This window comes from Myotis myotis, unplaced genomic scaffold (assembly GCF_014108235.1).
Source record: "Myotis myotis isolate mMyoMyo1 unplaced genomic scaffold, mMyoMyo1.p scaffold_m19_p_1, whole genome shotgun sequence".
NCBI lineage: Eukaryota > Metazoa > Chordata > Mammalia > Chiroptera > Vespertilionidae > Myotis > Myotis myotis.
The window spans coordinates 216141244-216168895 of NW_023416313.1; the positions used below are offsets into that span (position 1 = coordinate 216141244).

General features: G+C 41.1%; 1 protein-coding gene across 7 annotated transcripts in view; it reads right to left on the reverse strand.

Moving 5' to 3' along the window:
• The window catches only part of RPS6KA5 (ribosomal protein S6 kinase A5), a 127733-nt gene that overhangs the window by 16074 nt on the left and 84007 nt on the right, over positions 1 to 27652 (reverse strand). For all 7 annotated transcript variants that reach the window (XM_036315494.1, XM_036315502.1, XM_036315511.1 and 4 more), the window contains 8 exons: positions 26999 to 27082; positions 24363 to 24466; positions 11182 to 11332; positions 8154 to 8315; positions 6227 to 6352; positions 5699 to 5832; positions 4403 to 4496; positions 350 to 520 (listed from right to left, as the gene is read on the reverse strand). In XM_036315494.1, the coding sequence (XP_036171387.1) occupies positions 350 to 520; positions 4403 to 4496; positions 5699 to 5832; positions 6227 to 6352; positions 8154 to 8315; positions 11182 to 11332; positions 24363 to 24466; positions 26999 to 27082 (1026 nt within the window). The remainder of the gene's footprint in view (positions 1 to 349; positions 521 to 4402; positions 4497 to 5698; positions 5833 to 6226; positions 6353 to 8153; positions 8316 to 11181; positions 11333 to 24362; positions 24467 to 26998; positions 27083 to 27652) is intronic.

A 27652-nucleotide genomic window follows, 5' to 3' on the forward strand; every position in this document is an offset into this window, starting at 1 on the left:
AAAATTGTTTAAAAAAACCCTCTAAAATGGTATAGATATAGAGGGGATATTATTTTCTGCTACAAAAATTTCCATTGCTATTTTTAGTCCACAACTGTTGCATAAAGTATTTCTCCCATAAAAGGCTCTCACACTTACAAATATAACCTCAAGATGATCAGCGGGCAAAAAAAAAAAAAAAAAGACGAATTTATTTTAGGCTGAAATAGAAAATAAAAAAATCCAAGAAACATGGTATTTCCAGGTATGTATTTAGCAGAAAGCCCTGAGAGTAAAAAAGCCCACACATCTGGGGGACAGTTAATAATGAGGCTGGATGGAGCAATGTGGAGAACGCGTTCTTCTATACCTCAGGCTTCAGGTCTCTGTGCACCACTCCGACGTCATGCATGTGGCTCACAGCTGAAACCAGCTTCCGCATGATGTAGCTGGCTTCGGTCTCACTGAAGTGCTTCTTTTTCTTAATGCGTTCAAACAGCTCTCCCCCGTTCAGAAGTTCCATAACTAGAAAAGTGTGAAGCTAGAAAACAAAGAAGAATGTGGAGGGCCTTAATGAAGAAAAATTTATTAACATATGAAACATTTATTGACTATAAACTATCACCAGTAAATTTAAATAATCCTTTGTTGCAGTCATCAACAGCAATCATGTGTTTTAGAAGGGTACTGTGGCTTTTTTAGAATTCTATTTTGGTAATGGAAAATTTCAAGTACTGCAGTGCAGTCTTAATATATTCTTCTCTTGATGAATTCTTTCATTTGAATTTCATTCTAACCCTCTCTATCAAGTTTACATATCTTTCTTGTTAAAGTGTGATCTAGCACTGATAATGTAAAATTGGCTGCTTTAAATACTATACAAGATTCCTGATAAAAGGCGTTGTTTGATGATGCCACTTTAAACCTGTTAGGGCTTAACAGATAAGCTTTAGAGTTCCTGGCAATACCGATGGCCAACACCCATAACTTACTGTAGGTTGTTGTTTTTTAAATAACTGCTTTTGATCCAAATGGCATTATCTTAATTAGTTTAATCAGTTATATACTTACTAGGCTTTCCATACAGAAAATAACATAGCTATCAAAAAGCAAAGGAGCCGAAACCGGTTTGGCTCCGTGGACAGAGCATCGGCCTGCGGACTGAAAGGTCCCAGGTTCGATTCCGGTCAAGGGCATGTATCTTGGTTGCGGGCACATCCCCAGTAGGAGATGTGCAGGAGGCAGCTGATCGATGTTTCTCTCTCATCAATGTTTCTAACTCTCTATCTCTCTCCCTTCCTCTCTGTAAAAAATCAATAAAATATATTTAAAAAAAAAAAAAGCAAAGGAATTATATTAGCCCTCAAATTAACACATATGGTTTTAAAAATATATTAAATTAAAACTCCTAGCACCAACGTCACTCAAAAACCAAAATATTTATGTTTTCCTTTGAATTAGCAAAATCCAGAAAACTTCCTTCATAAAAAAGACAATTATAAATACATCATCCTGCACATATTGGGTAAAATGTAAAGAGTGGACAACCTGCCCTAGCCAGTTTGGCTCAGTGGATGGAGTGTCAGCCTGCGGACTGAAGGGTCCTGGGTTTGATTCTGGACAAGGGCACATGCCCGGGTTGCAGGCTCAATCCCCAGTAGGGGGAGTGCAGGAGGCAGCCGATCAACATTCTCTCTCATCACTGATGTTTCTATCTCTCTCTCACTCTCCCTTCCTCTCAGAAATCAATAAAAATATATTTTTTTAAAAAACAGTGGACAACCCTTTTAGTAAGAGAATTGTTCTCAGGTTACTAGCGATCAAGCCAATTTGAGTTTCTATATCAGACAAATAAGGTCAAAGTTGAAGTATATGCTTGTGAGCTTTTAAAAAAAATGGAGGGCGGCCTGGCAGGTGTGGCTCAGCGGTTGAGCGTTGACCCATGAACCAGGAGGTCACTGTTCAATTCTGCTCAGGGCACATGCCTGGGTTGCGGGCTTGATCCCTACTAGGGGGCATGCAGGAGGCCGCTGATAGCTTATTCTCTCTCATCTTTGATGCATCTATCTCTCCCTCTCTCTCTCTCTGAAATCAATAAAAACATATTTTAAAAAATTATTTTAAAAAATGGAGGGCAATACCTACCTACTCTATAGTGGCTTAAAAGATAGGGATTGGAGTCAAAACTGGATCTGAATGCCAATTTTCTTACAACACTGGGAATATTACTTTACCTCTATGAACTACCTTTAGGATCCTTACAAATAAAATGTCGACAATGAGAAATGTTTATGTGACAGCTTGACTAACAGCCCTGCCAAGACGCCTCTAGTCTACTCTGCAGAACCTGTGGCTGTTACCTTGTGCGGTAAAGGGACCCTGAAGTTGTGAAGGAGGATCTGGAGATGGGGAGACTACCTCAGGCATCCATCAGAGTCCACAGTATGAGATGGGGCTATGGAAGCAACAGGTGGATGTGATGCGTGGAGGGTTACAAGTCGAGGAAGTGGGCACTCTCTAGAAGGTGAAAAAGGCCACTAAATGGACTGTCCCTTAGGGCCTCCAGAGGGAACCAGCCCTATCTGGTGATGTGTTTGTACTGTTTAGGTTTGTGGTACTTTGTCACAGCAGCAATAGGAAACTAACAGTCGTAAAGCACGAATCCTAGTCCATAAAATGAATTATACTCTAGCACAGTCAAGGGTGTAGTCCCGCCTGCAATCAATTTCACCCAGTCGCAGAAAACAAGACTGCGTGGACTGGGGACAATCTAGCCACCTGTCACCATCATGGGTAAAACAACCCAAGATGTCAACTGCATATTGGAATGATAATATGTTTATACTAGTACCTACAGGATTATACCATGAAATAATTTATGGTCTAGTAACTCTTGAATCTAAAAATAGCACCTAATAAATATAACTTGAACCTTAAAAAATTCGGGATGCAATTCCTGAGATCTGACATCAGCCGGAAGGTCAGAGATTGAACGTCTTGGCTGGGAGGTGGCTGGGGGACAGCTGCAAAACCACAGGGGTGGGTGTGGAAGGCCCTCGACCAATCCCACGATTGATGTGTGAATCATCGCCTTCAGCAGATTGTCCAGGCTCTTCCTAAGCTCCCCCCCCGCCCCCCCGCGCCCCCCCCCCCCCCCCCCGGGGACAGGGATTGCACCACCTCCACTGTAGGTGACGAGCCCAAGAGGTGAAGCAAGGAGAGGAGCAGGAAGGGCATTCCCTACTGAGTTCTTGCTACAAAGATATTCCTTTTCCGGCTATGAGAACAAAAGGCAAGGAAACAATGAGATGATTTTTGCTTACCCACCTGATGTGAGAACCAGCCCGTCTTTCTGCCTCCCCTTTGGCAGTAGAGCAAAGTAATTAGAAGCTTGCTCTGAAGTTGAGCCGGCTGGGTTCAGATCCCAGCACTTACAAACTGTGAGACCCTGCCCTGTTCCTTAGCTTCTGTGGGTTTCCGTGTTCTTACCTCATTGAGTTACTGCAGGGACTGAATAAGACACTCCATGTAGTGTCTGGTACAGTGCCTGGACCACATGAGGTATGATAGCACACAGTCACAGTTTTCACAGTTATGATGCTGATGCTGCCTGGTTTCACCGGCATGTATCACTGTCGGGTGCAGCACTTGGGGAAATTTCAATGTGGAGAGAAGTGGGCCACAGCTGTCCTGGGACAGGGATGTTACCACAGTACAAAGGGAGGGCCCAGAGCCAGAGACCAGGCTTTCCCAACGAGGTTTTCACTGACTTGCTATGTGACCTTGGACAAGTCTCATGACCTTTCTGAATCCCAGTTTCTTCTTTGGTAAAAGCAAAGTCTATTTCCTTAGATTTATTAAATTTAAAAGGGAGTTTTAGCTGGATTTAGCTCTTGTGCACAGCATTTTGTCTTGAGCAGGGCTGTGTCCCACCCAGACCCAGAGGAATTTCTGCCCTGGAAGACATAGCCTGGAATGGGAAGATGAAAGGGAAGTTTCTTTGCCTTTCTGCTTCCTGTTTGTGCTCTAGCTTGCTCCAATTAGGCTTAAGGTTCTCTACGTTCTATTTTAGAAGTAAAAAGAAAGTCGAAGGCTTAATATTCCTGAGTCCTGAGAGGTCTGAGGGACTGAGCCCCGGTGGGAGCAGCTGAATGGTGTTAGCACAGTGCGGCCGGCGGCAGTGGCCTCTGTCCTGCTGCCATGTCATCTACCGCTGCCGCTGAAGGAGAAACGCAGAAGCGAAAGGTCGCACTGACTTAGGGGTGGGGAAGAGTGTGTGTGTGGAGGGGTTGGTTTCTCTGCCCCCTGTAGTGGCTGGTGATGTCCCATATTTTTAACTCTGACCCAGGAGCACCAACAAAGCTGGTAAAAAAGTAAAAACTCGAATGTGAATTAGTATGCACAGAAGAGGACTGTGGACTACCTGATCATGAAAAACTTCGTGCAATTTCACGATATTGGGGTGTCCTTCACAGAGCTTCAGTGCTGTTATTTCTTTCTGAGTATTGGCTTCCATCCTACGAGATGAAACAGTTAGTCTCTACAAACCTCTGCGCCAAGTTTTATGTCAGTGCTGCTCCAAACCTCATTTTGTTTTTATTTACAGTGTATTTAGAATATAAGTGTCAAAGTATGAGAATGAAGTTTCCATGAAAGTAATGAGTCATACTACCCACCAGAACAAGCAATGCATTATTCTGAGAAAAGACTGTTTCTGAGTCAGAAAAGAGCTAATCACACGAAGAAATGGATGCCCTTCTTGCCCGACAATTTGGTAATAAGAATATATGATTATGGAGGAAATAACCAGTTACCAAAACAACCTGCTGGCTCTCAATGCTACCAGTAGGTTGCTAAATAATTATTTTTAAGAAAGTATTTCAAATAAACAACGAATAGGAATGACAACAGCTGCTGAACTCACTAAGCCAGTTTGATTAAATATCACTGCCATGGGAGTTTTCTCACAGGAAAATCAAAAGCCTATCATACTATGATTTATGTCTGAAATGGATTCCTTTATCTGAAAATGTTAGAGTAAGAAGTATAATGGATCAATTGAGAAGCCAAATGGCCAAACCTGTGGGTAACAAGCCTTTGAATACACTGTTGATTTCCTTTTAAATAAAAGTCTTAATTTATAGAATCCACAGACTAGGATACTATATAACAAAGGGGTAATATGCAAATTGACCGTCATGCCCTCACACAAAGATGGCCATCCCCATGTGGTCACAAGATGGCCACCACAAGATGGCCGGCAGGGGAGGGCGATCAGGCCAGCAGGGGAGGGCACTTAGGGGTGACAAGGCCTGTAGGGGAGGGCACTTAGGGGCGACCAGGCCTGTAGGGAGGGCAGTTGGAGGTGATCAGGCCTGCAGAGGAGGGCAGTTGGGGGCGACCAGGCCTGCAAGGGAGGGCAGTTGGGGGTGACCAGGCTGGCAGGGTAGTGGTTAGAGGGTGATCAGGTTGGCAGGCAGAAGCAGTTAGGGGCAATCAGGCAGGCAGGCAGGTGAGTGGTTGGGTGCCAGCAGTCCTGGATTGTGAGAGGGATGTCCGACTGCTGGTTTAGTTGGCAGTCAGACATCCCCCAAGGGGTCCCAGATTGGAGAGGGTGCGGTCTGGGCTGAAGGACACCGCCCCCCCCCCTCCAGTGCACGAATTTCATGCACCAGGCCCCTAGTGAATCCATAAGAGAAAATGCCAGAAATGGTCATACCTTTTGCTGATTATTTTGACTGCAAATGCTTGGTTACTTTTTTTGTGTATGCACTTTCGACAAATTGAAAAACTTCCTTCTCCCAGTGGCTTGTCTTTCAGATCTAGGTCATAGTGCTGATAGAATGGAGAGTCCTGATAGGAGACCAACATCATTTAACTTAGGAAAATATCAGTAACACACATGGGTTAAATAAAACTGCAAAGTAATAGGACATTATTAATGTTAATAAATATAAATGGAATACATGCATGGATCATCTTCTAAAATTCATCTTACTTTAGCTCATTTCTATGTTCATCTATATCATTGATTTAAGTCACATAATTTTCGATCATTGTAAAAAGGAGCTCTTTCACACTGATGTTAATAATTCTCTAGGGCAAATAATGCTATTCCATTTATTCATTTCTTAAAACTTCATCTTGGTCGAATGGTAAGTCTATTAAGTTTACTGGACTTGAGAATGTTAATCAGTATTAGTATCTAAACCATAAATATGTCATTTAATTAACCACATCTATATACCTTGATCATTGCACTCCTGGCAACATTTGTCGCCCCAGGACGTTCCACTCCTGTGTGACACTGAAGAGGATCTACAACAGCTGCGTTGGGCTTGAAGAGAATAGAAGGAGCAACAAAGGAATAGCCCTAAAACACAAAAGCAAAGGTGAGAATACAGATTTGCAATTTTCCAGTTAAGCATAGACTAGACTGTAATAATTTTTTAAGTCAAGAAAAAATAATAAAAAACACTCAAATATTTAGTAAGATGATTCTAATTTTATTGTATTTGTAATCTAAAATGCAAGATTATTTCAAATTAATAGAAAAATGCTTTCCAGAAGGAGATAATGCCATCTTCTGGTAGAACTAAACCTATTCAAAATTAAAGGCAGAAAAATACCTCTCCTCAAAAAAAAAAAAAAAAAAAAAAAGCCGCTTCTCTATTTCACACCAAAAATCTGACTCATAGGTGTAATTCTTTTGCATTGCTGATAAAAGTTTATTTATAAACACAACTAACTTCTCAAAAAAAGTTGAGTTAAGGTATTAAGCAAAGTGGTCCAAGTGCCACTCTTTTCCAAACTAGAAAAAAAAACAAGTTACATTCTAGTTGGTTTCTAAGTCAGCAATTTTTTGACTCATTCTATTTCCTTAGACTTATTAAATTTAAAATTAAGTTTTAGAAAAGGAATAAAATCAAGTGGCAGAATGATGTCCTGAACCAAAAGTGACATAATGATGGATGATTAATCTGTTCAGGCTAGAAGATTCACTAGTTCAATGAACATTTTCTAAACACCTACTATGTGCCCAGACATTAGTGTCACGAATGTTCAGAGACATGGTCGGATGGCCAGGTGCAGCCATACTTATTTGTGGAAGTCAAAGGAGGGAAGCTATGATGCCACTTAATAGAATATTTCATCTTAAGTCTGAGAAAGATTCTTTTCTCAATATAAAATCCTTTCTAAACATTTTTTGAGCAGTTAAGATTATTCACTGAAGACAAAGAATCAGATAACATTATTTATGAACTAAAGAATCCTATATAATAAAAGGCTAATATGCAAATAGACTGAATGGCAGAACAACCAAACAACTGGTCGCTGTGATGTGCGCTCACCACCAGGGGGTGTGTGCAGAACATGGCAGGCGTTGGCTGCAGCAGGATGGTGGAGCAGGTGAGTGGGGGCGCGAGACCAAAGTGGGACGCCAGTTGCTGTCATCAGGGCGAGCCTCTGGTGGTTACTGAAAATTCTGCTCCCACTCACCGCCCAGCGCTCACACCTGCTGCCGGCACCAGCCCTGCTTGTACCCGCTGCTGGTGCCCAGCACCAGTCCCGATCACTCAGCGCCATCAGCGGGTGTGAGCACCTGCCGTGGGCCCTGATTGCCACTGAGGGTTTCTTCACCTCCCCCTGCTCCTGAGGGATGATTGGGGCAGTAGCCGCTGCTCACACCAGCTGCTGGCGCTGGCCCCAATTATTCCATGCCGTCAGCGGGTGCGAGTGGGGCCAGCGCCCATCAGCACATGCGAGCAGCAGCAGCAGCAGGAGCGGGGCTGTCGGGAGACAGGGGACCAGGGGCCATGGTGGGAGGGGCCAGGCGGGGGCGTGGAGGGTTGGCCGAGACCCGCCCCTATGCCTACTGCAGCCTCAGGGTCCACAGTTCCTTTCAAGGTGCACTAAGTCGTGCACTGGGCCCCTAGTCTTTTATATAAATAGGGATAAAATAAAGTAGTATTATGTTTTCTATAAAAGAGCCTGAACTGAAATAAAATTTCAGGGATAAAAATCAAGTTTTTCTATCAAAAATAAGCACATAAACAATGTTTGCTATTTAACAAACCATAAGCTTTAGTTAACAATGTTTAAATTGCTGTATTTAAAATTTTTGAAGATTCAAAGCATGCGTGGCCAACGCACATGCGCAGCCCGGAGCTCACCTGAAACAGCCTCTCGGAGTTCTGGGGCAGCGCTGCCGGGGAGTAGGTGGGATCCATTTCTGTGAATTCTTCCGCAAAGTTACTCACATCTAATTCGTCTCGGATGACTGGCTTAAATGGTGCGGGCACTTTTTTGGCAGCTAAATCATCCCAATTTATTTTCTAAAACAGAGGAAGAAAGTTAGTACAAAATAGAAATCAGCAAAGTTGAAATATATTTTCTAAGAATAACAAAGCCAGATTAGGATTTTAATTGATCATAGAAAGAGGCATATATTTCAAATTAATGATTAAATATATATATTTATAAGCATGAGTACATTTTCTGACGGCAGCTTAGCAGAGCCTGACATGGAGTCTCATCATGTCCTCTAGGGGGCACCAGGGCACCCTAGTTTACCCTTAGGGACAACAGAAAAGTAACTTTTGTTCTGAGCCTCCAGGGAAAGGTTAAGCCAAAACAAAGCAAAATAAAACAAACTCTAATGAAGGGCTTTACGAAGCCTGGTGAGGATGGCTATGAAGTCTAAAGGCACATGCCTATTCTCTAGAGGCAGTGTTACTTAGCTTTCCTACTGGTCATCTCGACAGATCAGAAAATAAACTCAGCACAAGGCATGTATTTACTTACATCTCTAAGCTTAAATGATGCTATCATACTGATGACTCTTTCTCACTCCACTGTATTCATGCCTCTTAAACACTGCCTCTTCTCTTCCCATGGGACAATCCAAGCCCCCTTTCCACACATAGCAGACACTCACTGTCTGATAAATTCTGCCTTATATTATTCAAATGCAACCCTCTGCTCTTCTTTTCAATGCTCCTTTTGTCACTGAACACATCAGATAATGCTTTACTAAACTGAGGCCTACAGATATCCTATTCAGATATGCCTTCACGTCTAAGATGTCATCATTGATAGTAAGACATTACATTATGCACCATTAAGGAAGAAAAAGCAGCCCTGGCTGGTTTGGCTCAGCGAATGGAGTGTCAGCCTAGAGACTGAAGGGTCCCAGGTTCGATTCCAGTCAAGGGCACATGCCCAGGTTGCAGGCACAGTGCAGCAGATCGGTGATTCTCTCTCATCATTGACGTTCCTATCTCTCTTTCTCTCTCTCTCCCCCTTCCTCTCTGAAATCAATAAAAATATACTTAAAAAAGAAATAAAGAAAAAGCATTACCAATTAGAACAGTGAGATGTTGTCCACTGTAAGATGTATACTGATTTCAGAGAGGGTAAAATGTGAAACCTGCATTTCTAGGTTGGTGACATTGTGTAAGTTCAATCAACTAACATAAAATGTTTTTATTATGCCCTCTTGTGGAGGCAATGGAGATAAAATCATGAAGTTGCTTGAATTTTTCAACTAGAATGGTTTTAGAGATCATTTATCTACTTTATTCGACCCAGATGGGAATTGAACCTGGGAATAAGAACTAACCATTTCACTTAAACATTAGCTAGTGGAAGGGTCAGGGTTTGAACACAGTCTCTTGACTTCCTACTAGTGTTCTTTCCTCTGTAGCTATAATGTTTTCCATTTTATGATTTGTGCTTGGCTACTGTACATACATTAGGAGGAACTTCTAGAGTAAGGAGGTAATTTAAAGAAGTATGTTGTTAGCAGGAGAATGTTTAGTATATAGAAAATTGAATGCTATTATAACCCTTTCACCTCTACTCCATTTAGGTCTTTAAAGTAGAATTCTGGTTTTTCCTTAAGTGTCCTTATCATTTAAAAGGTCAAGGCAATTAAATAACCTAAAATTACTATTCCAAGAATTTTCTCTAATATGAAGGATATATTGTAATATTCACAAATACAGGGAATTGTGGAGAGAAAAATTCTAGGAAAATCTGATTGGAGATATTTTGTTTGAATACTTTTTTGAATTTTATCTTATTAATTTTTGAGTCAAACTCCTGAACAAGATATATGAAATCGTTTGTTCAAATGTTAACTTTTCTATGCCACATGAATCTATGAAATGTGCATACTTGAGAAATTAATTTTATTCTAAATGTATTTGCCGCTATGGTCAGTCTCTACTGAAATAACTGCGCTTTTTTGAGCGCAGAAGTAGAGATAATTCTTACTCTCAATCACTATTTGTTCTTCCATATTTAAAAACAATAAATAATGCGAAAGCTTACTCTACAGCAGAGTTTTTTCTTTGCATTGGTAGCTATTTTTGTTTGTTTTGGTGCTAATAATGTAAAAGTTCAGTTTGCAGAATAAAAATAAAACTTGGATGTCCCTTTAGACCAGAAATATTTAGGTTATGCTTGTTGATATGATGAAATTATTTAAAAGCCAGAAGCTCAAGGTATTACAAATCAAGGTCATAGTATCCCAAGTTGACCATTTAGACTGAAATAATTGAAACAGCCAACTCAGTCAATTCAACTCCCCCCCCCCCCCCCCCCCCCCAGTTATCTAACATTTTCAGTTTGTTTTTGTTTTTTGACAAAACTGAGCAAACTGAGTTGAGCAGCTGTGTTAGTATCCTGTGGTGTGGTCTCATTAGGCTTCTTCAGAACAGGAAAAGCACTTTCTCAAGTACAAAGAAAGTAAGAAATAGGGAGATTTCTGAATTCTCTGAGCTTTCTCCTGGGAAAAGAAGAGATAAAATCACTATCTAAAAGGTACAACACAGTGGATCATGAACTGAGAGAGAAGCAAAACATATAATAAATGTCTCCTTAGTTCATATGCCTAAATCTTGCGATCATAAATGGAAACTAATACTCAGAAACTCTAATCAATTAGTATGTAAAGAATCAAATGTTATTATGATTCCCCCAACTCCTGCTTCATTTAGGGAGAAAGAGACCACTTAGGTCTCTACCAGTCGAATTTTGATCGTTCCTAAAGGGTCCCTGTCACTTAAAAAAAAAAAAAAAGTGCCATGTACATGAAAATAGGGAGAAAACAACTCAAAAGAGACCATGTTCACTCATTTCACCAAGAATGTTGAACAATGAAAACAGCAGGGCATAGATCTGCTCAATCACTTTCACCTGAAAAAAGAGATGCTCTTTGATTTCATCTGCATCACGCGGACCACATCCCAATCTTTTCTTAGGATCTTTCATCAGAAGACGCTGAATTAGGTCTTTAGCTAAAGCACTCATATCTTGGGGGTACGGAGGCTCACTTTTTAATATTCTCCTGTAGGCAGATAAAACTTGTGGTTAAAACAATCAGAGGACGAAGTGATAGTGACGGTATTCTTAGCAGAAACAAGAAGAGCACAATGCACTTGGAAATTGAACAAATGTGAAAAATATACACAAGGATATTTAAAATATGAAATCAAATTTCTGAAACTTAAGTAAGCAGAAACAAAATGTACTGGATCCTTTTTCAATATAAATCAATCCTAACACGAAGCCATCACCCAAATATTTAATTGGGAAGAAATGAAAAGACAAGACCTTGGGGCCAGACAAGACCACCTACCTATGGACTAAACCCTATGATGAAAGATTTCACAATGGAAGCAACTCTTAATAAATTCAGGGAAGTGAGTTCAGTATCCAGATTTGAAAGGAAAAACGAAGCTCTGAACCATACCCGCCTCTCTTGCCTTTCCCTGCATCCAGCAAACATAAGGGCCAGCGGGAGTGCAGCAGGAGGAAGACTGAGGCGGGGCGTCAGACCACCTGATGTGGCTCTGCTCTTGATATCTGAACAACCCGGGCTTCTGCTTCACTTCCTACCACATGAAACAGACAGGCAAGCTCTGGAAGGCAAGTGCCACTCAAGGGCACAGTCAAGTCTGCTCCTTATTATGGAAAGTAAAAAATGAAGATAATCCAGCCCCTTGATGAAATATCTGAATTTATTCTAAGGGCACAGAAGAGATCAATCCAATCCAAATAAATGTACTTTTGCCCCCCTGAAAAGCAGATCAATAATTTCATGAGAAAGAGTGGAAGGAACATAGAATTTAAGAAGCTTAACACAATCATGGAAATACACAGTTATTCATTATTTGGGTTTACAAAAATGCCCCCTGTTGTGCATTAAAATACGAATAAGTTATGGGTCAAAACAGGTAAGTTTATAAGACAGTACAGTGTAGTAAGAACATGGACTTTGCAGCCAGACTGAGTTCACTCTCAGAGTTAAACAAGTTCTGCTGCTTACTGGCTGTGTGACCTTGAGGCAGTTCCTCTCTTTGTATCTTGATTTTATCAACTGTAAAATGGGGATAATAACATTATCTACCTGAAATGGGTATTACGGCGTTTAAATGAGCTAAGATAGGATGCACAGCACGGAGCACAGCAAATGCTTGATAAAATGAGCTACCGCTATCCTATATAATAAAAGCCTAATATGCTATGTGCCCAGGAGTCCGGTCAGCTATTCAACCAATCAAAGCATAATATGCTAATGACATGCAAAGGCCTCTCAACCGCTCCGCTATGAGGTGCACTGACCACCAGGGAGCAGACAGTTGACCAGTCGACCAGTCACTATGACGTGAACTGACCACCGGGGGCAGACAACCAGTTGACCAATCGCTATGACGTGCACTGACCACCAGGGGGCAGGTGCTCCGACTGGTACGTGAGCTTACTGCTGGGGTGCCTCGGCCTGGCCTGTGCCCTCTTACAATCCAGAACCTCGAGGGAGATGTTGGAGAGCCAGTTTCAGCCTGATCCCGCAGGCCAGGTCGAGGGACCCCAATGGTGGATGAATTTGTGCACCGGGCCTCTAGTACTTCCATAAGTGGAGACTGTAGCAGGTAGCCTCTGAGAAGCTGTAAAACAACAGTGGAACTGTAAATTTTTACTAAAAACTCCAGCAGTGCTGTTCATTGCAAAGCTACTTCAATTTCTAGCACTCCATCTGGAGAATGTAGGGGATGACGGTAGAACAAGTGAAAAGATGAGCAGCGCCCTCTTTTCATCTCAATTCTTTACATTCTTCCATTGCTCACTGCTCGGCAGGATTTTCAGCATCAGAGACAATCCTCCCCTCAGATCAGGCGCCCGCATGTCTGACAGAGAAACTGGGAGCCCTGTCCTCAGGGAAAAACAAGCACTGCCTTTTCCATTTCCCCACCTTGAATGTGCCTCTGCTCAGCACGTAGGAATGTGCTGTGCAAGAGGGTCAGAATAAAGACACATGGCTGCGGGCATTCTTCTATGAGCCCTGGACTGACATCCTCTGAGGTTCTGATTCTAGACCAGTGATGGCGAACCTGTGACATGCGTGTCAGAGGTGACACGCGAACTCATTTTTTTGGTTGATTTTTTTGTTAAATGGCATTTATATATATAAAATAAATATCAAAAATATAAGTCTTTGTTTTACTATGGTTGCAAATATCAAAAAATTTCTATATGTGACACGGCACCAGAGTTAAGTTAGGGTTTTTCAAAATGCTGACACGCCGAGCTCAAAAGGTTCGCCATCACTGTTCTAGACTATTACTTCCTCAACCCCAGTCATCTGCCATTGACTGCAAGCCGACTCAGTGCTGGTCACTGGGGAAAGAAGTGGTCAGTCATGTGGACCCATGGTGGCTTCAGCCACAAAAGGAGGGGCTCTGAGAGAGCAGTGAGCGCCTGAAAACAGGGATGGCCCACCGAGATGCCAGAACTGGAGGGGGAGCAGAAGGAGATCTGTGTACACCCAGGGCACACAGAATGCATACAACCAGGGTGGGTGGCAGGTGCAGGGAACTAGAGTTCTAGATTTGGACGAAGCAGGGATCAGGTTGGGAAGAAACTGAGCAGAAATCTGGAGGAATTCCCGTTGAAAACATGCTGAGGGAACATGGAGAACAGTATGGCAGCCCCAAGTCCTCGCCTTTCCCAAGTGAAAATAAGATGGCCAGAACCAGCAGCAGTAGAGCCTCGCAGATGATGAGGCACCACCACCCCAGCTCAGAGCAGTGAGAGCAGGAGCCACGCAAGAGACTCCTCCTCAATGTGGCGATAAATGAGTGGCGCCGGGGTCTCCTCAGCCTGTTCCTGGTAGGACACTCATGCCAGGAAGAGAAGCAGAAATTGGGGTGGGGCGGTAGAGAGAGAGGTCTCCTAGCAGGCTTAAACCTTTTCTCCTAGGAAGATGACCTTGGGTTTACCTTCTTACACAGTTTCCTTGAAATGGATGAATCACATCAATGTGAAATGTCAGCCATGCCTGGTTATTGTGAAATAACCCAAGAGGTGACCTGCACCTGGCCGGAGACGTGTGCGCCCAGTCCAGATTGGCTGGACCCCAGCAGCAAGATAACCTACCAGTCAGAGCATCTGCCCACTGGTGGTCAGTGCATGTCATAGCTACCGGTTGAACGGTCGAATGGCTGCTTAGGCTTTTATATATACAGATGAGCTAATTCAAGGTGTTACTGAGTAATTAATATGGATAAAATGCAAAAATTCAACAAATTACTGCTTGATTTTGTTTTAGAATACTGTATCATCACATGCAAAATCAATGTATTAAAATAATCACCTAAAAAGAAAGCACATCTTGGGAGGACAAATAAATCAATCACCTAAACCTTTTGTAAAGGGCACATGGTAGACAGACTTCTCAGATGGTCCCCAATAACCACTGTCTCCTAACCAACATCAACAAGAAAGATGACATGCTGCCACTTTCATGATCAGTTTAAAAATGCCATCTTCCTAGTAGACTCCCTCTATTGCCTTCCTAGCTTGCATGCTCTGAAGAAGCAAGCTACCATGTTGGACAGGCCAACACGGCAAGGAATGGAAGGTGGTCTTCAGCCAATAGCCAGCGAAGATATGAGGCTTTAGTCCAACAAACCTGCGGAACCGAATCCTGCCAACAACCCATGTGCTTGGAAGCGGCCCCTTTCCCAGTTGAGCCAACACTTTGCAGCCTAGGAGTGACATTGAAGCAGAGGACTTAGCGAAGCTGATCCACAGAAACTCTGAGATAATAAGTGTTTTTAGGTCATTTGTTTCCTGGCAATGGATAATGGATAACTAATACAAGGCCAGGCGATAAATACTGTAGGCTGGGAGAGCTATACGGTCTCTGTGGCAACTATTCAACCCTTTGGCGGTAGCAGGAACGCAGCCAGAGATGACAGCAAATGAAGGAGCACGGCTGTGTTCTGATAAAATGTTCCTGTGGGCACTGAAATCCCACTTTCATATAATTTTCACATGCCACAAAATACTGTTCATCTTTTGACTTTTTCAACTATTTAAGAATATAAAATCCATTCTCTTTTTTTCTAAACTATAAGAGAAAATTTAAAAAGTTACAGAGGCAAAAAAAGAGCTCTTGGAGTTTAGGAGAAAGGTAAAGCTAAGGCGCCTGGGGGGAGGAAAGGGAGTCGGAAAGGCACCTTGTGCTCCCAAGAGGGGGAGCTGCTAAAATCCATTCTTAGCTCAAAGGCCACCCTCAGAAGATGGGCAGCAGAATGGATTTGGCCCGAGGGCTGTAGTCTGCCAACCCCTGACCTAAATAGCACAATTAGAACTTTTGTTTAATATTATTTTGATACCACTTAGACCTGAATTTAATAACGTTATGTTTATAATAGTACAATGAACATATTAAGAAAGCATACCTTATTGATAGAAAATGAGGGACCAAATAAACATTTCTTGGCAAACATTTTCTACATTTCAAAGGCAGAGAAAGTGAGACAAACAACCCTGTCAGAGATGATGGAAGAGCCACAAACAGAAGCTCTGTGTCCTGGTTCCTAGGTGAAGGAATATCCAATCATCATGTTTTACAAAGCTCCAGCCAAGTGCAGGGCGCCTGCTTGGAGGGGCAGGCAGAAAAATCAAAGGAAGTCCCAGTTACTGGATGGGTGGACACCTCCCCGTGCAGCAGTAACATATACCGTAACAGAAGTTCTACACAAGGCAATAGAAGCTAGTAGGAAACACATTTGTAAGAAAAGAAATAAAAATAAGAGCCCAGCCAGTGTGACTCAGTGGTTGAACTTCAATCTATGCACCAAGAGGTCATGGTTTAATTCTCAGTCAGGGCACATGCCTGGGTTGCAGGCTTGATTCCCGGTGAGGGGTGTGCAGGAGGCAGCTGACTGATGTTCTCTCTCATTGATATTTCCATCTCTCTCTCCCTTTCCCTTCCTCTCACGCTCAAAAAATAAATTAATTAAAATATATTTAATAAAAAATAGAGACTCACAGAAAGCTAAAGAGCAATCATTCAAATCTATAATATTGTCAATTTAGTATGGTCCAAAATGGTACCAAGATAGGAGTCGGGAAATGATTTCATATAAACGGTAAGAAAACTAGGAAGGGAACCCTAGGTAAAACTACTTTCAAATACCTAAAGCAACGTCTGGGAGAAACAACAGAACTTCCCTCTGTTTTCAGAGGACAGAACCAGGACTGACATGCAGAGGTTAGAGGAAGGTGATTCCACTTATTTTAAGTGGGGAGAACTTCTATACAACTAAGATGTTCTGCTGAAGGGGCTTCCTTGAAAATGCCTATACATCATGCCGCCCATTCACCGACGGTACTCAGACAGAGGAGATGACTATCAGGGACACTGATGAAGGATTCTTACATCACTGAGAAGGTTTTACTCTCATTCTAAATTCTTTTACTTTGTAATTTGATGGACCAGAAAAACAATCTTGTTCTGATTTTAGGCTACCTGTAGACAACAATAGGCAAGCAGATAACTTGGAAAATCTATTATTTTGAAACATCTCAAGTAAAAACTATAAAAAATATGCAGAGTTCAGGGAAGATCACAATCATTAAGGAATGAAAGAACTAAATGATGAGAAAAAGCCCCAGTTAATTAGGACATTTGGGGATAAGACAATGATACATATTTTAAAAAGAACAGACTGAAAGATTTTACACCGGAAAAGAAAATCAGAAGGATTATCTTGAAAGGGAAAGGTAACGTAAGATAACGTAGTTGTCGCATTGTTTATAAATTTCAGGAACAAGAAATAAATGCCACAGAAAACCATGGAATCATAAGTTAACACCAGGTTTTAAACAAACTATTAACATGACAAAGTGAGTAATTGATTAACTAAAGGGAAAATCCTATCCGAATTCTTGAAAAATCTGCTCTAGTTTTAAGATTAGTTTTAAGATTTCAAGAATCTGACTCAGGCTCTCTTTCTCTTTCTAAAACCGGAACGCCAACTGATTGAGCTAAAGGCAGTTAAGAGCAATTTCAATTTGAACAACAGTTGGTTCAGAATGTTCCTGCCATCACAACCAACAATATACTATCTCTCTGCAGGCAGCGCTGTGCTGGAGAGAAAAATCACAAAGAAGATTGCTTGTGTCATGGGATCCAGATGAGGGGACTCACTCAGAGGAGCCACTAAATGCTGTCAGGTTAAGCCCACCCTTTGCACCTGTCACCGTGACAGGTATGACCTTGCAAAGGGACCCAAATTCTCAAGACTGTAGCCAAGGTTTTATGAAATTCTGAAACATTTTCAAACCATCAAAAAGCCCATTTAAAATAAGCCAAGTCATATTTAGTATTTTTAATAATTGATATCATTTTAACTATGAATTTAACAAGAAATAGTCCTATCCCTTAACTTGGTATTAACTAGCTGGGACAATAAGAAATTATTTATATGTACTTCCTAATCTTTCCTGTAAAAGGTTCATTTAAAATTTTCAATTGAAGTAGAATTGATGTACAACACACTTCCCACATACAAAGTAGACAACTTGATCAGCTTTGATGCATGTGTACACCTGTGAAGCCATCACCAGTCAAGATCATGAACATACCCATCACCTGCCAGAGTTTCCTGTGTCCCTTTGTCATCAACCTTGCCCTCCTCCCAGTCAACTGTCCCTCAAAAAAATTCCCACACCTGAGCCAGTTTACCTTCCCGGTACCTCCTGAATGAAGAGGGTGGGTCAGTTTGAGAAAGGGGCCCGGAAATGTGTGCTGTTAATCTTTCTCCCAGACTTCCCCAAAGGGACCTATGGCCTTGTACCAGACTAACTGTACACTGGAAAAAGGAAATAATCAGAATGTAAAAGAATTATGAGGCACTGGTTCTGAACTGACACTAATTCCAGGAGACCCAAATGTCACTGTGGCCCACCACCAGTCAGAGCAGGGGCTTGTGGAGGTCAGGTGATCAATGGCGTTTTAGCTCAGGTCCATCTCACAGTGGATTCAGTGGGTCCTGAACCATTCTGCAGTTATTGCTGTAGTTCCAGAATGCACTGAAACAGACATACTTAGCAGCTGGCAGAATCTCCACATTGGTGCCCTGACCTGGAGAGCGAGGACAATTATGGTTGGAAAGGCCAGGTGGAAGCCATTAGAACGGTCTCTGGCCAGAAACATAGTAAACCAAAAACAGTACTGCATTCCTGAGGGATTGCCAAGATGACAGCCACCATCAAAGACTTGAGAGATGTAGGAGTGGTGGCCTCACCACGCCCCCATGCCATTCGCCTATTTGCCTTGTGCAGAAGACAGAGGAATCTTGAAGAGTGACAGTGGGTTATGATATGTTTCAACCAGGTGGTGAGTCCAATGCAGCTGCTCTTCCAGATGTGGTTTCATTGCTTGAGCATCCCTTGGTACAGGGCATGCTGCCGTTGACCTGGCATATGCCTTTTTCTCCGTCCCTGTTCGTAAGACCCACGAAAGGAGTTGCTTTCAGCTGGCAAGGTCAGCAGTGTCCTACCACAGGGGTATATCAACTCTCCAACCCTATATCATAACTTAGTTCTCGAAGACCCCGATCACCTTTCCCTTCCATCAGATATCACACTGGCCCATTATATTGAGGACCTTATGCTGACTGGACCTAGTGAACAAGGAGTAGCAACTACTCTAGACTTATCAGTAAGACCTTGTGTGTCAGAAGGTGGAAAACAAAATTCAGGGGCTTCCTACCCTAATGATTTCTAGGGGTGCAGTGGTGTGGGGCAATATCAAGATATCCCTTCTGAGGTGAAGGATGAGTGATTACATCTGACCCCGCCGACACCCAAAAAGGAAACACAATGCCTAGTGAACCTCTTTGGATTTTGGAGACAACATAGTCCTCGTTTGAGTGTGTTACTCCAGCCCATTTAACAAGTGACCCGAAAAACTGCTGTTGAATGGGGGCCAGAACAAGAGAAGGCTCTGCAACAGGCCCAGGCTGTTGGTTGAGCTGCTCTGCCACTTGGGCCATAGGAACCAGCAGGTCCAATGGTGCTTGAGGTGTCAGTGGCAGACAGGGATGCTGTTCAGAGCCTTGGCAGCCCTGATAGGTGAACTGCAGCATAGGCCCCTAGAATTGTGAAGCAAAAGCCTGCCATTTTCTGCAGATAAAGACACCCCTTTTGAGAAACAGCTACTGGTCTGCTACTGGGCTTTAATAGACTAAAACACTTAACTACGGTCCCCAAGGTTCATACAGCCCGAGATACCCATCATACATTATACATGAAGCCATAAAGTTGGGAGTGCACAGCAACAGTCCATCCTCAAATAGAAGTGGTATACATGAGACTGGGCTGGAGCAGGCCCTGAAGGCACAAGTCAGTTTCATGAAGAAGTAGCCCAAATGTCCATGGTCCCCACTCCTGCTACACTGCCTTCTCTGTGCCAGCCTCATGGGAAATTCCCTATGATAAGATGACAGAGAATGAGAAGACTCAGGCCAAGTTTACCGATGGTCCTGCATGGTAACGCAGGTGCCACCGGAGTGGACAGCTGTAGCACTGCATCCCCTTTCTGAAACATCCTTGAAGAGCAGTGAAGGGAAATCTCCAGGGAGCAGAGCTTTGAGCAGTGCACCTGCGTGTTCACTGAGCACTGGAGAAATGACCAGATGTGTGCTTTTATACCAATTAAAGACCAATGTGTGCTTTTATACCAATTAAAGACCGTGTGCTTTTATACCAATTAAAGACCAATGTGTGCTTTTATACCAATTAAAGACCAACGTGTGCTTTTATACCAATTAAAGCCAGCAGTTTGACTAGATGGTCAGGGGCTTGGAAGGAACATGATTGAAAAATTGGTGACAAGGAAGCCTGGTTGACAACAATACTTGGAAGAGGTATGTGGATAGACTTCTCTGAATGGGGAAAATATATGAAGACATCTGTGTCCCATGTGAATTCTCACCAAAGGGTGACCTCAGCAGAGGAGGATTTTAATAATCAAGTGGATAGGCTGATCTGTTCTGTGGATACCTGTCAGCCTCTTTCTCCAGTCAACCCCACTGCCACCCAGTGGGCTCATAAATAAAACGGCCATGGTGGCAGAGATGGAGGATACACATGGACTTCGACTCACCAAGGCTGACCTGGCAATGGCCACTGCTGAGTGCTCAATCTGCCAGCAGCAGAAACCAACACTGAATGCCCGATACGGCATCAATCCCCAGGTGATCAGCCTGCCACCCGGTGGCAGATTGACTACACTGGCTACTGCCATTATGGAAAGGGCAGAGTTTCACTCTAACTAGAATAGACACATTCCACACAGCATTGCTTCTGATCAAGGAACTCAATTCACAGCAAGTGAAGTGCATGAATGGGACCATGCTTCTGAAATTCACTGGTCTTACCATGTTCCGCACCAGGTGGAATTATGACTTGTTACCGTCTCTGTCTGGAGATTAAGTATGGTTTAAGGCAGGGGTGGGAGATGTAGCCCACGGACCATACAAGGCTCGCGAAATCTTTCGGTGTGGCCCTGCCAAGGCATTATGGGCGAGTTAATTAAACCCTTGACCAAATATAGCAGGCTAATTTTTAAGTTGATAATTTTGTAGGGATCTCAACTTATATTATAAATATTCAAATGGCCCTTGGTAGAAAAAAGATTCCTTAACCCTGGAAGGAGATGCAGATGGCTGTCAAGCCGACAAGGAGTGAATCGGCAATGATTAATTTTTAAGTGTCACATGACTGGGCCATTATTTTTGGGTGTGTCTGTAAGGGTGTTTCTTCCTGAGATTAGCATTTGAATCCCCTCCTTAATGTAGGCGGGCACCATCCAATCCCTTTAGGGCCTGAATAGAAAAGAGAAAAAAAGAGCTTAAGTTGGGACACTGGTCTTCTGACCTCAGAACCACTGGCTTTCCTGGTTCTCCAACTTGCAGATGGCAGATCGTGGAACTACTCAGCCTCCATAACTGTGTGAGCTAATTCCTTATAATAAAGCTCCTTTTATACGTCTCATTATTTCTGTTTCTCTGGAGAACCCTATGATAGTCTCTTTTTAGCCATTCCAGTGAGTATACACTGGCATCTCGTTGTGGTTTAGTTGCATTTCCCTGAAAACTAACGATGTTGGTCATCCTTTCATGTGCTTATTTGCCACCCAAAGATCTCTTTACTGGTTAACTGTCTGTTTCAATATTTTGCCCATTTTTTTTTTTTAAATGGAGATTTTCCCCCTTGAGTTTCGAGAGTTTTTTATTTGATTTATAATTTTTTTTTTATTAAATCTTTATTGTTCAGATTATTACATTTGTTCCTCTTTTTTTCCCCCCATAACTCCCCTCCTCCCAGTTCCCGCCCCACCCTCCGCCCTCACTCCCCACCCACTGTCCTCATCCATAGGTGCACGATTTTTGTTCAGTCTCTTCCCGCATCTCCCACACCCCTTTCCCTCCCAAGAATAGTCAGTCCATTCCCTTTCTATGTCCCTGATTCTATTATAATCAACAGTTCATTCTGTTCATCAGATTATTTATTCACTTGATTCTTAGATTCATTTGTTGATAGATGCATATTTGTTGTTCATAATTTGTATCTTTACCTTTTTCTTCCTCTTCCTCTTCTTAAAGGATACCTTTCAGCATTTCATATAATCCTGGTTTGGTGGTGATGAACTCCTTTAGCTTTTCCTTATCTGTGAAGCTCTTTATCTGACCTTCAGTTCTGAATGATAGCTTTGCTGGATAAAGTAATCTTGGTTGTAGGTTCTTGGTATTCATCACTTTGAATATTTCTTGCCACTCCCTTCTGGCCTGCAAAGTTTCTGTTGAGAAATCAGCTGACAGTCGTATGGGTATTCCTTTGTAGGTAACTGGGTTTCTTTCTCTTGCTGTTTTTAAGATTCTCCCTGTATCTTTTGCTCTTGGCATTTTAATTATGATGTTGATTTATAATTTTATCCCAGGCTGTGGCTTGTCTTTCCATTCTCTTAACAGTTTCTTTTTAAGACCGAAATTCTGATGAAGTCTACTTTATTAGTGCTTTCTTGTATGGATAGCACTTTTTATGTTGTATCTAAGAAATCTTTACCTAACCCAAGGTCATAAGGGTTTTCCTTTATGTTTTCTTACAGAAATTCTATAGTTTTAGGTTTTACATTTAGGTCAATGATCATTTTTAGTTTATTTTCCTATATGGTGGAATGTATTTATAGAAGTTCATTTCTTCCCCTCACCCCCACTCCTATGATAGCCAATGGTTCCAGCATCATTTATTGAAAAGACTATCTATTCTCTACCAAATTGACTTCACACCTTTGGGGGAAAAATCAGTTGACTATATCTGTGCGGTTCTATTTCTGGCCTTTCTATTCTATTTCATTGAATATTTGTCTATCTTGATACAAACACCAGTGTCCTTTTAAGTATTATAGCTTAAAAGTCTTAAAATCAACTTTTGACTACTTTTTCAAAGATGATTTAGTTATTCCTGGTTCTCTGCATTTCTATATGAATTTTAGGTCCAGGTTGTCAATGTCCAGCAAAAAAGCTACACTAATAAAAGAGAAAGATGCAAACTGACCGTACCTCGTGACACCATCAGCCAATCAGGAGTGAGCATGCAAATTAACCCAACAAAGATGGTGGGTTAATTTGCATACATAGGCGCTGAGCGGCCAGGGGGAGGACGCGTGCGTCATCGCCATGGTGATGATGCAGGTGTTCCACACCACCCCAGCTGCTCTGGGCCTCTGGGCAGCGTGGGAAGGCGGAAAGGTAGTGCGAAGGCAGTGCCAGCAGCCAGGGGAAGGAAGGCCCATTCTTACACGAATAAATAAAAGAAAAGTCTGCTGGGATTGTGATTGTGGTGAATTTATAGATCAACTGGGAGAGAAACAGCATCTTCACTATACTGAGTAGTTCCTGCACTGTGTGCTTCTCACTACTTCATTGAATGAATACTTCTGCAAATTTTGGAACTTCTCTCTCTGCAGCTTTCTCCTCTCTGACACTCTGCCTCAAACTCTCGCTGCCTTTGTCTTCCTGGACTCTCAGCTCCACCTCAACTCTCCCTGCGCTGTAGCCTGGACACTCTCAAGGCAGTAAGCTGGGCAATAATAGGGCTCACCTCATAGATTTTCCATCTTTCACTGTTCACTGTCCTTCACTGCTAGATAGTCAATACCTTCAAGATTGTTCTTTCAGATATTTTGCTCATTTTAAAAACTGTTTCAGGCAGAAAACTAAATTTGGTTCTTGTTATTCCATTTTGATAAGTGGAAGTCTCAATTTTTAATGTCAAATCTGCTCTCAAAGTTATAAAATTCAAGAACAGGACAAAAACATAACTAGTAATTAGTAGAATGTTTTATCACTGTTGTTTATTTGTTCATTAATTCATTTCATTCCAAAAGTATTTATTGAATTCTGCATAGTAAAGCACTGTGCTGGCTGGCACCTGAGCATACAATGCTAGGATCAAAGCCAGAAGTGTCCTTGCTCTCACAGAGCTTACAATCTAGTGGGACATACAGACATTAATCAAATAATTATAAACGAAAATGTAACAATGCAATTGTGATAACTGCTATGAAGGAAAGGAATAGAATATGTTATGGTAATCTACAAGAGGGTGATTTTATGGTATTTGTTTCTATTGAGCCTCTATACATGAGCTAAAAAATATCACTATTTATGTTAAAGTCACAAAGAAATTATAATATGTATACAGTGGGAAGAAAGTGTCCATCAAATAAACTTCAATATATCATGTATCAAGACAATATGCTAAGTGCTTTGGAATACACAAAAATCATGACACTCTCCCTATGAAACAGAAGATCAATCTGAGCACATAAAATATAAAAAAATATAAAGGTTATATATCTACATCCTATATGATTTTAAATGGAAATTAACTACTTAAACCTAATTTTGTCTATCCCCATTTTTTTAAATTATTTTTTTTCCATCAGCCGAATTACAGAAATTGGATGAGTTCCTCTGAAGTAACAATACATTGATTTTATTTTGTTTAAGTCTTACCTAGATATCTCAGCTTGGGAATTCTTCTCCCCATCCACAGTGAAAGGAGACGCTCCAGTTAGTAGTTCATACATTAGGACACCTAAACTCCACCAGTCAACTGCCTACAAAACAGCAATTTCATTTAATAGAATATTAACTAACATGCAATTTATAAGAAAGAAAAATGAACAAAATAAAGCTGTATATTTGGCAAATATTTTGAGAAAAAGATTTTGTACATAGCTTTTTGTGCAAGGAGTATTAAATTAGCTCATGCAAGACATTTAGAGAACAAATATCCAGGTATCCTCAGTACAAAATTTAAATGCATTCTAGTTATTTTATAAATAGTAATGGTTTTACTTTGGTTAATTAAAAATAAAAATTTTAATTTAGAATAAATTTTGAAAATCTTAAGTAAGTGAAATCTTTGGATTTATGATAGATGGGGGAAAAGTACCACTTATCATTTTTATTAATTATTCAGCTCCAATAAATATTATACAATTACTTAAAGTCAAAGAACAGAAATAAAACAGAAATAATCACCTAATCAATTCCTCTTATAGAACCTATCACATAAAGCTAATAGTCTTCATTGTAGGAAGCATGATGAGATTTTAAATAATGTAAAACAAAATGTGATCTAAATTGGAAACCAATTTATATGTGTAGTTATCTGAACTGAGAACACAACAAATTACACATAATTTAAAGAATATTGATATACTGAAAATTATTTCTTTTATAATTATGCAAATCAAGATTTCAATAACAGTTGAATATAAGAGCTTATGCCAATGAGATATTATCTGGATGCTAAAGTTTTAAACTCTCTGCTTCCAAATTTGAAGGGTAAGGTTTCAGAAAAATGATGCAAAATATATGAGCCTAGAGATACTTTAAGGAAAATTCATAGCAATGACACAGAAAACAGGCTGAGGCAGACTGAAAGCACAAGAGTGAGTGCCAGCCTGGCACAGCAAGGAGCACGTTGTATACATTATATCTCATATATAACCCAAAGTCATCAAGGTGTTCCATGAACTCCCATTGACCTCGCTGTATTCTGGACCTCAGGTATGTAGCAATCCTAGGAATAATATAAGGTTTTCTTTCCTACAAATTGGTCCCATTAGGTCTTAGAAGGTAATTTAAAAATTTTCATAGTTATAAAGGCCAACCAAATTTCCCAATAGTTTCAAAGAATGCCTTGACATGAACTAAAACAGCAATTTAATTCTTTTCTTTATACAAGCAGTTTTACTGCCGTCTGAGTCAGGAACCTCAGAATGTTCTGCTTTTTGATTTGAAACCAGGCTCTTAAATTGATATGGCTCTACACTAAGATGTGGAAACTTGAAGAATAGGCTTTAAATATATGGTAAGTCACTAGCAAATATTCTCCACATTTAAGACAGTTGGACTGTATATGTGGGGTTTGAAACGGGATGCGGAAAAGGGGAGAGTGAAAAGCAAAAAATAGTCAGAATCCCTATTTGGAGAAAGTTATTAATAAAGCAAAAGTATTAAAAAAGAGAACTGAACAGGTAATACAGGCAGAAAAAATATGTGACCTAGATTTTATAGCATAACTACTTAGAAAGCCTCTTCATGTCCTTCATTTTGCACGTACAAAGGAAAGTGAGGAGGAAAAAATTAAGCTGTTTAGAGGACTTAGGAAAACAAACTTAGACTATCTTGAATGCTTTATTAAAAAGGATTATTTTCTTTCTCCAAGGATTGTTACAATGATTATTTCTGTTGAAGAGATAATCAAAAAAGTCTCCAGCCCTAACCGGTTTGGTTCAGTGGATAGAGAGTCAGCCTGCAGTCTCAAGGGTCCCAGGTTCGATTCCGGTCAAGGGCATGTATCTTGGTTGTGGGCACATCCCCAGTAGGGGGTGTGCAGGAGGCAGCTGATTGATGTTTCTCTCTAATCGATGTTTCTAACTCTCTATTCCTCTCCCTTCCTCTCTGTAAAAAATCAATAAAATATATTTTTTTAAAAAAAGAAAGTCTCCAGTATTTCTACAAAGTTAAAAGCAGAAACTGGGAATAAGAAAGCAAGAAAGATTCCCTTTTCAATGATCTCTTAGAAAGCAAATATCAACCTAAGGTGAAACAGTCAATTATATGTCCCATATATTTTCCTAACAAAAATCAATAATGACAATAAGCACTGTCCAAAATCATCCAGCATGACTCCGACAGGAACAGTGGACAGTTTATGCATTCACAGACATCTCTGTATTGCATTGTGGCTCAGCTGTGTCCTTAAAGAGCAGGTTCCATGCAACAGAAAATGAATGATTTTTGTTTTAAATAGAGTTACTGGTGCTTTGCTCAAAATACAGATTCTTATTTGAAGAATTAGTTGCTTTTGAGGTTTCTTTCTATTAGAGTTATCCTATAAAACAAAAATTATCCTCACCAATAAAACCTAAAAAAAGGGAAATCTATTTCTATTATCTTTTTCCTTCTAAACACTAGATATCATGATGTGTTCATGTATACAAAGCAAAGGAGAGAAAAAGTAAAAATAAGACACCACCAGAATGAGACTGTTGAAGAGATTATACCTAAGTTATAAACGAGGATTCTTATATATATTTTATTGAGATATATTAAAAAGTGTCAAAAATAGAACATACCTTGTCATGTCCCGAATCTCCTCCTCTGATGATATCTGGTGCCATGTATTCAATAGTGCCACAAAACGAATATGCTCTTTCAGCCTTAAACAAACAAACAAAAAGGGATTTGATTTCAAGCTGGTATGACGAGTGACAAAAAGGTTCATAATACATGTCAATGATTGAGATTAATTACTATGTACAACAAAGGAACATAATGGCAGAATCTACTAGACAGACCCTCTTCTCACCAGGATAGACCATCACTTACACAGTATGAGTCCTGGATAAAGGAAGATTTCCCATGCCTGAAACCCACCACCATTCATTCACCCGTGCATCCACCATCCACTTAGGAATACAATCATTCACTCTTCTTCTTCTTTTCTTTATGTGCACAGATTTTAATTATTGGTTTCTTTAACCATTCTTTTCTATAAGACTATAAACAGTCCAAGTAAGATAACAGGAACTGTCTAATACTTTACTATGGATGACTTTATATTTCCACACTAAAGGCCTGGCACATGAAATTGTGCGCCGGTATGGTCCCTAGGCCTAGCCTGCGATCAGGGCCATCTTCCCCAGCTGCCGGCCCCGCCCTCTGCCACCACCCACCCTGGTTCCCCGTTCGCCATCGGCAGTGATTGGAGCCTGTGGGCCCCGGGGGTA